Source organism: Cryphonectria parasitica (assembly GCF_011745365.1).
Source record: "Cryphonectria parasitica EP155 unplaced genomic scaffold M406scaffold_6, whole genome shotgun sequence".
NCBI classification, from domain to species: Eukaryota; Fungi; Ascomycota; class Sordariomycetes; order Diaporthales; family Cryphonectriaceae; genus Cryphonectria; species Cryphonectria parasitica.
This window is the reverse complement of record NW_024468914.1, coordinates 85,488-96,119: the sequence shown is the minus strand read 5'-3', so window position 1 is coordinate 96,119 and position 10,632 is coordinate 85,488. Positions and strand designations below refer to the sequence as shown.

The window sequence follows — 10,632 nt, the reverse complement described above, 5'->3', positions numbered from 1 at the left end:
GCGCGACCCCTACGGCACTGGCGGCTTGTCCTCCCCTCGAGCGCCCAGCTCTATACCGAACCGCGCCAGCGCCTCCCCCTCCATCTCGAGCCTGGTCGACCCACCACCACTGGCCCCCAAGATCGTCTCTCCTACTCCTACCCACACATCTTTCCACGGCGCCGCCCAGCCTCGCTTCCAAGAGTCGAGCTCCCTCCCTGCCTCGCCGGCCCAGCAGCCACGCAAGGAACTGCCGTCACTGTCTTCTGCCGCTGCTGCTGGCATGTCCAAACAGCAGGCTGCTGCCGACGCCAAGAAGTCCGCGGTTCCACAGATGCCACAGCCGTCGCAGGCAGCCGCCTCCCCAGTGAAGGCCCCCGCTGATAAGTCCATGGCACCCCCAGTGATCGTGCCCGCTCCATCGTCCAAGAAGATCGCCGCCGTGCAGGCTCAGAACCGCAAGGAGAAGAAGGCCTCGTCTGCGGCGTCATCTTCCCCCAAGATGGGCAGCCTGAAGAATGCACTGCCAGATGTCCCGCCCCTGCCAGGCACATCCAGCGACCGGTCCATCCTCGACTTTGGCAAGGCCGCCCCTGGTGAGGAGCTCGAGGCACCCTCGATCGTCATCACTATCGACCTGAACGGCGAGTCCAACAAGTATATCAACTTCATGCGCCTCGCCGAAGAGAAGTACGGATGGGACGCCCTGCACCCCCGCCAGGCTGCCGACCGCGAGCGCAAGGCCCGCATTGCCGCCGCCTCGGCCGCTCTCGAGAGGCAGCAGTCCGGCCGCGACTCTGCCGAGGAGGAAGACCCGGACTTTAATACGGCCGCGAGTGAGGACGAGAATTCCAACGTGGAGATGGGCGGCATGGGAAACAATGGTGGCCAGACGAGCGGTGCAGATGCGAACGCCCCCGAGAAGCCCAAGCGCAAGAAGAGGAACTGGCGTGAAGATGAGTACGACAAGGGAGATGATTTCGTCGACGATTCAGAGATGCTTTGGGAGCAGGAGGCTGCCGCTGTCCAGGACGGTTTCTTCGTCTACAGCGGTCCACTGATTCCCGAGGTTTCGAAACCTCCTGCGAAGTATGTATTTCTCTATGACGTTTCCTCTCTCCCCCTCCTGTCACCCCCTCCCTACTACTGATCAATCTCGTATACTAATTACAAGTCTTCTCTGCAGCGAGGGCGCACCCAAGCGAGGACGCGGAGGGCGGCGTGGCGGAGCCGCCGGCGCACGAGGAGGTCGGGGAGGTGCTGAAGGCGGCCGCAGCCGTGGTGGGGGACCTGGTTCCCGCGGTGGCGCGACTGCTCGCAAGCCTCGCATCACAAAGGTCGAGAAGCAGCGTATGGAGACGGAGAAGGCCGAGCGCGAAAACATGGCCAAGGCAGTCGCCTCCAAGTCAAGCAGCACTACCAACACCAGCACGAGCAGCAACGCAGGCTCGTACGGTCTGATGCAAAGCCTGACAGGTCCCAGCGCGGGCGTCCCGTCCCTGTCTGCCGGCCTTGGCGCAGGCCTCCTCGTCAATCAATAGGATGGGTCGACGCAGGAATACCTCCATGTGGCCTAGGGGCCGGACCAGGTGTCCGCATAAATCAGAGAGAGCCATTGCAGGCCATCTCGGTTCCGGAACAGCGACGTCAACATGTGCAATTTTGTGGGCATCCCTCATAACAGACCATGCCGCACCCGTCGAGATGCTTTTATGTACGAGCATGTCAAGCGAGGGCGCTGCTGTTAATCATTCAATCGCTACGGGAATGAAGTGAACGAGCAGCACGAGAAGGAGTCGGGTCGGGGGTCCCTCAACACCATAGTCGGACTGGTGCTAGTACCGTTATCCCGGGATGCTGCAGAGGTAGGCGTAGTCGACGACGAACGGAAAACGAATCGGTTGTCCCTCGAACAAGTTGGCCTTCAAGAGTAGAGAGGCGGGCGTTTGATGAGCTTTTTTTTTTTTCTTTAGAAAGGGCCTTTGAGGGTTTGGGGCAAGGGGGGATTTGTCCTGGGACTAGTCTGTTGTCTGCATGGGCTATGTAGACTTGCTGGCGTTACTGTGAGGACCTAATTCTTTCTCTTTGTTTTTCTTGTCGCGACATTCACAGGTCGATCGATGGACAGTTGGAACGGGTGGTCTTCTTCTTCACGATATACGGGAACAGGCAAGAAGAATCGGGGGCTTGGCGGCTAAAGCAGGCGTCAATGGTGTAATTGTTTAATACTCGAGAACCTTTCCTCTCGAATGGAAAGGTTTTTTTTTTTGGTTTTTTTTTTTGAGGTTTTGCACAATGTATCATGCCTATCCGGTTTTTGCTTTTGCTATATAGCAAGTTCTATGAGTCTAGGCAAATTTTATTATCTCAAAATCCATTCTTCTGCCTTTGTCAAGTCAGTACTTAGGTTTGAAGGTCGTGATTACATGGTTCGATCTCGTCGTATACATAGTAAGTATGTACCGCAAGGTTCCTGCCGGCAACGAACCTCTGCATAAGAACAACCCGGCAACGCCTGCTCCCGGCCGGCAGAGACCCCTGTTTGTATAGCATGTGCGCTGAGGAGCTTCCAGAGAGTTACCATAATAGGTCGAACCCAGCCCCGCCCGCTCCAGCTCCTCAAGCCCGTTCCGGCGCGCCAACCCGCATCCAATAAATTCAAGACCAACAGACAAGCCCCAACGCGCTCAAATAGCAGATTCCGCATCTGAAATTGTTGCCTATGCACAGCCAGCAGCTTGTGCTGCCTTTGAGGGCGGCTTCTTCACACGATACCCTGTTCTAATTATTGTATTGCTCTGTGAAACAGCTGAATAGGCTGCGACAGGGTCTTTTTGTCTTTACGCGTCGCGTTCGATCTTGACGGGCATCGTCAAGCTAACAGCGACGGGTCCAACCCAGGCACACCGAAACTCAAATCCTTCATCACGCACAATCCTTCCTGCCTTCAAGTCGAACCAAATCGAAATAAGCCCTCTACCGGATTGAGAGGAGGAAACCCCGCGCCCCCCCCCTCCAAAGGACGGTCGCGATGGACGACAAAGCGCTCGAGACGCTGCTGGTGCAGACGGCGCGGGAAATCTTCTCGGGTCCTGATAGGGACGAGCTTTCCGTGAACAATGTGCGCAAGAAGGCGGAGGCCGAGAACGGGCTGGAGAGCGGGTTCTTTGGGTCGGCTGAGTGGAAGGGGAGGTCCAAGAACATCATCAAGGAGATAGTGGTACGTTTTGCTGCCGACTGGTGTCATTTTTAGAGGCAAAGCAAGAGCCTCGTGTATCATAGCTGACTTTGCTGTGATTTTATGTACAGGACCAGCTCATGGCGGCCGAGAAAGGCACCGCTGCGTCTTCACAGATTGCGGCCCCCGAACAGGAAGAGGCAGTCCCCAAGGCGAAGAGCGGACAGGGGAAGAACGGCACCAAGGCTGCCACGAAAAAGACCGCGGTGGCGCCGCCGCCGAAGAAAGCCGCGCCGAAGAAGAAGCAGCAAGTAAAACTGAAGGACGAGACAGACGAGTCGGAGCTCAGCGATCTGAGCGAGACGAGCGCCAACGACGACGAGGACGAGGAGGAAGAGAAATACTCGGAAGAGGAGGTTAAGCCCAAGAAAAAGCAGCAGAAGAAGAATGGCGCGAAGGCTGCTCCTCCCAAGAAGACGGCGCCGAAGAAGGCCGCACCGAAGAGAAAACAGCAACAGAAAAAGAAGAAGCAGGAGGATACATCTGACGAGTCGGAACTGAGTGAACTGAGCGAGTTGAGTCCGGACGAGGAGGACTACTCGGAAGAAGAGGTGAAGCCCAAGAAGCAGCAGCAGCAGAAGCACACCAAATTGGCGGCACGAGGCCGCAAGCGCAAAGCTTCTTCTGACGACGAAGAGGAGGAGGCGAAGTCTCCCGAGGCTTCTGAGCTTAAGACGAAGAAGGCCAAGCCTCAAGGGCGCAAGAACACCGCGGCAGAAGTTGCCGACGATGACGAGAAGGTCCCTGGAGCCGACAACAAAGGCCCACCGCCACGCGCTGCTGTGCCGAGTGAGAGTACCGAGGTGGGTGAGTCAACCATAGCCGCCAAAGACGAAGGTGATGACAGCAGCTCTCTGTCCTCTGTCGTAGACGACGAACCTCCACCCAAGAAGAAGCGCAAGTCAAATGAGCCTGATCCCTCCAGGGCCGACAAGGATGACGATGACGGCTCCAGCAACCTGTCCTCGGTGGTTGACGACGAGCCCCCAGCGAAGCGCAAGCGCAAATCCAAAGAACCCGTGGCCAAGAAGGCGGCAGGCGGCTCCAAGGGACGTAAGACCTCCACTGAGGACCTGGCACCTGACGACGCGGAGATCAAGAAGCTGCAGGGGCAGCTGGTCAAGTGTGGTGTTCGCAAGATCTGGGGCATCGAGCTGAAGAAGTTTGGCAGCAACTCCCAGGCCAAGATCCGGCACCTGCGCGATCTGCTGCGGGATATCGGGATGGATGGGCGGTTTAGCGAGGCCAAGGCCAGGGAGATCAAGGAGAGGAGGGAGCTGGCGAAGGAGCTGGAAGCCGTGAACGAGATGAACGATCTCTGGGGCAGCACAGGCAGGGGACGGAGAGGAGCAGCGCCGAGGAAGAACCTGAAAGAGGAGAGCGAGGAAGACGATGACGAGGCTGCGGATGACGACGACAGAGCGGGAAAGAAGAAGGCCAAGACGAAATTGGGTCATGACGGGGCTGAGGATGACGAGGATGAGGACAGTGATGCACCCAAGAGCGGCGCGCGACGGCGGAATCCTAGGCCTGAACTGGCGTTCTTGGGAGACGACGACGACAGTGATTCAGACTGATGATGACACTGGTGATTTATTTTATTTTTGGGGGGGCGTTTGTGTGGCTAGCCCGCCATCGATTGGTCTTTTCTACGGAAAGCTGCGGGCCCCTGGTGTTGGAACGGAGAGCAAGAAGAGAACACCTTGCTATATCTAATTGGGCTTCCGTTTTCAGATACGTGTATCATAGCCTGAGCGTCGTATCCATAATTCAACATGAATATCAACGAAGTGGCAGTACAAGCCCATCGTTCTCATCCTGTCTCTTTTGATTTACCTCCCAGCATTCATTCTCTGTGCGATCAGGCTGAAGACAGCAACAGAGCCCATGAAAAGAACCACGTTGTAGAACTAGATGGGGGAAAACAATGGCAGGTAAGCTTTGAGTTCCACGTACGTATCTCAACATGGCCTGGAGGGGGCCAGGGGCGAACACGAACAGCTTTGCGCGAGACCTCCCTCTCTTCGTCATCGGTCCTGGCTTCGATGAAGAGCCTCCGTAGGTTGGGAAAGTTGGCCTGTTCCAAGTAGAACGAGAGGAGGTTTGCGTTAGCAAGGTGCGGGATTTTGGGTTATTTGTTTTGTGTATGAGAGGGTTTGAGAGAACATACCATCTTGTTGAAGAGGGGGAAGGGAGTGAGGGAGTGAGATGAATGAGGGAGGCGGACGAATGGATTGGGGACCTTTGATGGCTGCTTGAAGAACGAGAAGCACTGTGGGCATCATTAATGTGTGTATGGTATGTTGAAAAGCTATGACTGAGATAGCCGGTTTCTTTTTGATTCCCAGTCACATCATATATATTCTGATCTGTTGGATCACTGTTCTCACATCTTTGAGCCGTTTCATCAAATCGACGTCTATTTATTCGGAGTTGCAAGCCATCAGTCTCATGGGATGAACTGAGTGGGTCCACCCTCCAAAGCGCATCAGCGAATCATGACACAGAAAACTAGAACTCCCCGCGGCAGGCCCTTTGCTTGCGTAAGGAGTAGTTTTCCAATTTGAGCGCGCCAAAAAGTGATGCGAACCTCAAAGCATCACGTTTTCGTCCCCATCTGCAAGCTTCACAACCAGCTGTGAGGCTCCAGCAGTCCACCATGATATTAAGAAGCTCAGCCTTGCGGCATGGTAAGAGACTGCCATACGTATTCGGCCACAAGAATGGTCTTACTCAAAACAAAATTCACTGACTTTCTTTCCATGGCCAGGGCGCCAGGTCCTCCGAGCAGCACCTTGCAGAGCAGCACCATCAAACCTGCGCGTCCTCTCGACAGATGGACGCCCACCACCCCGTCCAACAGCTAATGCTGAGCCTCCTTCTTCAACGACAACAACAACATCGAACGAATCCGCCGATCCAACAGACCCCTCCTCCACACTAGCTACCGATACTGCCACCACCGAGCCTGCCGCAGCGGCACCCCTCTGGCAGGTGCCCACAGCCTCGCCCATGGCCCTCTGGAACCGCCAGCGGCGGGTCCGAGTCGACTTGAGCATTGCCGAGAACTTCCGCCGGCGCGAGGCGATCCAAGAGAAGATCGGAAAGCTGGGCTCGGAGGTTGAGCGGCGGTTCAACCCCTCCGGGCTCCTGCAGGACCCGCCGCGGCCCGAGGACGTGACGCTGGAGCTGCTGATGGCGGCGCAGTGCCACATGGGCCACAACGCCTCGCTGTGGAACCCGGCCAACCAGCGGTACATCTACGGCGTGCGGTCGGGCATCCACATCATCTCGCTCGAGGAGATCGCGGCCTCGCTGCGGCGGGCCGCCCGCGTCGTCGAGGAGGTCGCCTACCTGGGCGGGCTGATGCTGTTCGTGGGCAACCGCAAGGGCCAGATGGAGGTCACGGCGCGGGCGGCCGAGCTGGCCGGCGCGTGCCACCTGTTCTCCAAGTGGGTGCCGGGCACCATCACTAACCGCGACCAGATCCTCGGCCGGGAGGAGCTGAAGGTCGTCGACGAGCGCGACCAGAAGCTGCCTGGGTTCGAGAGGCACCTCCTCGAGAGGCGCCCGCTCATGCCTGAGCTGGTCGTCGTGCTGAACCCGCTCGAGAACTACACCCTGCTGCACGAGTGTGCCCAGGAGAATATCCCTACCATCGGGCTGATCGATACGAATGCCGACCCGACGCAGGTGACCTATGCCATCCCAGGAAATGATGACAGGTGAGACCTTCTCTTCTTATTCTTCTATTCTTTTTTCTTTCTTTCTCTTTACATTCCTGCATCTGTTTTGTCACTTGTATTGCTAATACGTCCGTTCTCCAACCACAGTCTGAGATCTGTCAGCGTCATCGCTGGTGTGCTGGGCCGCGCGGGCGAGCGCGGACAGAAGAGGCGCCTTGCGGACGCGAACAGAGGCGTCTGTACGTGGAGGAACCCGGCCGACCTTGTAATGTGGATGGAACAGAACGAGGCAGCCATGAAGGACAAGGCGGAGGCGGACGGGAAGGATCTCGAGGGCAGGAAGGCTGTAAAAGGTAAGTTCAAGGGGGTCGAGGGTGATGATAGTGCTGTCAGCGCCGTCATGGAGCAGCTTCGGCTGTGATCGGGTAGGGTAGGGGGCCTTTTGATGGGAATGCGCATGTCAATGGGGAAATAAAAACAAAATGCAAGAAACTGTACTATCTGAGATGTACAAAAGTCCCACTGAATGGTGGAATATTCCCAATAGTGACTGTTGACGGGTGGTTGAGCTGCTGAGACTGCTTCGCTGCTCTGGCATTGATGATACATGCGTCTCCTCCACCATGCCATGTGCTATAATGTAAAGTAGTCATGACCAGCCAGGCTGCGAAAATAGACTGTGGGTGGCAAGCAATACCCAGATCTCACTACTCCCTGAGTCTCACACAGAGCTGCAAACTTCTATGATGGCACTTTTTGTCGTCAACGGAAGCAAGCGCCAGTAAGGTTGACTCCACCATCAGGGCCTGGACTGTGGCAGTGGCTCTGCTTCATTTCATGATTCTGTTTCAACAGAGCTGTTTCCCACATTATTACACGCAACGCCCGTCCTATTCACGAAAAGTGATTAGACAACACAACTATCATGTAAACATACAGGCTACATAACTTGGTACGGCTATAGATTCTTAAGGTTTTTAGTTTATACTTGAACCATGACCTGGAACCCGCTAACTTGAAGCGCAAATCAACAGCCATGCAGAATCAGAAAGAGAGAGGGCAAAAAGCAAAACCCAAGAAGGAGCAAGCAGAAGAAGAGAGAAGGGAGAGAACATGAAGGAAACAAGAAGAAACAACCAGACAGGTGAGGGGGGGCGGGGAGCAACTGTTGTGAACACGCATAACAAAATAGAACAGGAGGGAAAGGAGAATGAAGAAGAATGGACGAAAAGAAGAGGAGATAATTAGTGATCTCTTAACAACGCACAACAGAGCTTTGCAAACCATCTTGTTGAACACCAGATTGCCTATGGCGGCCGCTGTTGGTCTCACCACGACAATACCCCGACAGAGGATCATGGTATCCCAGCAAAATAATCCGGCCGGAATCTTCGATCTCCACGCCCAACCATCAGAGAGCAGTAGGCAGGAGGCCCAGCGGTCACCTTGCAATGTCGGCAACGCCGTACATAACATCTCAGCTGCATCTTATGCAAGGACCAAGAGCGCTTCGGTCATAGTGTCGGCAAGGCTGAGGCTTTCTTGGAACCGTATGGAATTGCGTTATCTTCACAACACCAAATGTCTCGCCGTTCCAGATTTCTCTCGGATATAATACATGTTTCGGGAGCACAAGCGGTAAAGCCCGGCCTCTTCTTTCTTCCGATTATAGGTCTTCGAAGAGTCCGAGTGATAAGGCTTAGTCTGCGGTCCGAGGAATAGACAGAATTACTCAGTAGGACTAAGGCGATTAAGCGATTGGAATTCATTGCATGGCATCTTCAGTGAGGCACTCGACTCCGAGATTTGCGCCGTTATACACCGATCGAAGTACTCTCTGGGCTACAGATCCCCCCGCTTCACACACGTACCCACACGCACACAACCACAAATGCGTTTCTCTCTCTCTTCCCTCGTCGCTGCTCCCCCCCCCCCGATCCTTTTCTTTCCTTCTGTTATTCTTTTCCTCCCGTATCTTTGCCCTTGATGGAGACCTAGTAGGACATTTGCATACTCTGCCACTGGCGAGATGCAGCACCTAGACCCGTGGACAAGACTGAGGCAGATCGATTGAAAGAGTAACACAATGCCGCGGGGTGGAAAGGCTGGAAGGAAGAGCCAAATCTCACAAATGAGTTGAGATACGAGGGCCCCTGGAGCTGAGTCTACCGTGGTCGTTTTGCCTCTTCAGTTGACATATGAGCTGATGCACCAATGGCGAAGGAGAGGACTCGAGCGGGTAGACAAGTGAGCGAAATGAGATATTGTGAAATGACTACAAAAGCACAAGGCAGGACTATCATGCTTGAAATTGATAAAAATAAAACATCAAAATGAAACCAATAAAAGCACTCTACAATTGCTTCTCCCTTCAACGGTTATGTTGTGGGATCAATATCTCCATCCTTTGTGATTCCTTTGATATGAACACATTGATTTGTTGGCCAAAGTATGATAGAGATTGCACTGCCATTACCAACAGGAAACTGAACGTTGAAGGATGATGACTAGGGCTAAGGCGGTCTGGCGACTAATATGAGCATACGAGGAAGTAGGCAAGGAGGATGCCCGCCAGGCGGCGGGAGTTGGCGGGATGTTGGCTGGATCTTCACAGGGTTTTTTTTTTGTGAGCTGGATAGGGCTGGCGAGATGACCAAATGCAACAACTCACGAGACCCGCTTCAGACTTCTTGGGATCTGCGGTGTAGACTTTCTACATACGTTGTCCGTTCTCATATGTGTTGGTCCCAGAAGGATCGAATCCTGTCGTGGGTATTTTGCGTTCCCACTTTTGAAGGATAAACCAACAGCACAAGAAGGCCCACATACCTGACTACTTGAGTAACAATCACTGTTTTCAAGACAGTATATCCCAAAAGAGCTCTCCCTTGATGGAAATCGTCGGCGGTTGTGGTGGATTTTAGGTGCTGTTTGGGGGGCTACTAAGGCCTGTGCACGAGTTAGACTGCGCTTCTGAAAACGGCGTGCCAAGATGAATGCTGACGGAGGCTGAAGTGTAGGGAGGCCAGTGCCAATGTTTCAAAGCTCAGCCCACGGATTGATGGTCCCTGGCCCCAACCGGCCATGTTGGGACCAGGAAAAGAGTTTGTACATAAGCATATCTGATGTGAAAAGCGCGATGTTGGCGCTAAGCTGGGGTTCCATACTTGATCCCTTACTGCAAGTTATTACCTTGTGCGTCGGATGCAGCAAGCAGTTGCTGCACTGCTGACAATCCTCTCCAAGAGACAAATCCACTGCATACTTGATTAAGTAGGATTTTGGCTGCTGATGCACCTTATTTAAGCAACCAACCATCTTACCACATCAGCTGAGTGGAGGCCTGCTTGGGCCAACAATTGCAGCCCTTGACACAGCTTACATCTTTACTTACAGAGCTAGCCTCGCTGAGATATAAAAGTATACCACCACCGCTCTGTGTTGATATTTCTCAATGACAAAGCCTTGTATTGTCATCAGTTGATCGAGAGAAAAGTGATTGCAATAGATAGCGAATTCGCGGCAGACCATCGACTTCCTCTTTTTGAGCATTCACCCTCATTTCGCACTTTTCTTTTTCTCCAGTGCGTTCTTGCCGCCAATTTTATCTCTTTCATCATGCCTCGCCTATACTCCTGTCTCCTCGCCCTGTCCGCGGCGATTGCCGTGAACGGAGAGAAGCTGCAGGATCGCGCAGACAGCACGTCTTGTCCTGGCGTTAACTACGCT

At 54.2% G+C, this 10,632-nt stretch overlaps 2 protein-coding genes across 2 annotated transcripts; one reads left to right on the top strand and one right to left on the bottom strand.

Moving 5' to 3' along the window:
• Positions 1-4,906: 4,906 nt before the first annotated feature.
• On the bottom strand, positions 4,907-5,603 carry M406DRAFT_322980 (uncharacterized protein). The gene is made up of 3 exons (XM_040919718.1): positions 5,388-5,603; positions 5,217-5,294; positions 4,907-5,127 (listed from the first exon to the last, which is right to left on the bottom strand). Exons 1-3 carry the CDS (start codon positions 5,388-5,390, stop codon positions 5,050-5,052), a joined length of 159 nt encoding a protein of 52 aa, XP_040773997.1. The 5' UTR covers positions 5,391-5,603; the 3' UTR covers positions 4,907-5,049.
• Positions 5,604-5,836: 233 nt separating this feature from the next.
• On the top strand, positions 5,837-7,413 carry M406DRAFT_356904 (ribosomal protein S2). The gene is made up of 3 exons (XM_040923554.1): positions 5,837-5,907; positions 5,988-6,942; positions 7,051-7,413. The coding sequence occupies exons 1-3, from the start codon at positions 5,877-5,879 to the stop codon at positions 7,322-7,324; spliced, it is 1,260 nt and encodes a 419-aa protein (XP_040773996.1). The 5' UTR covers positions 5,837-5,876; the 3' UTR covers positions 7,325-7,413.
• The last annotated feature ends 3,219 nt before the right edge of the window (positions 7,414-10,632 follow it).

What these genes read in the sequence shown, in the direction of transcription:
- M406DRAFT_322980 (XM_040919718.1), bottom strand. An exon ending in GGGAGGTCTCGCGCAAAGCT is followed by an intron (nt 5,128 to 5,216) that starts GTTCGTGTTCGC and finishes TCCCCCATCTAG; the next exon opens with TTCTACAACGTGGTTCTTTT.
- M406DRAFT_356904 (XM_040923554.1), top strand. Translation starts at nt 5,877, where the DNA reads ATGATATTAAGAAGCTCAGCCTTGCGGCATG. An exon ending in AAGCTCAGCCTTGCGGCATG is followed by an intron (nt 5,908 to 5,987) that starts GTAAGAGACTGC and finishes TTCCATGGCCAG; the next exon opens with GGCGCCAGGTCCTCCGAGCA. An exon ending in ATCCCAGGAAATGATGACAG is followed by an intron (nt 6,943 to 7,050) that starts GTGAGACCTTCT and finishes CTCCAACCACAG; the next exon opens with TCTGAGATCTGTCAGCGTCA.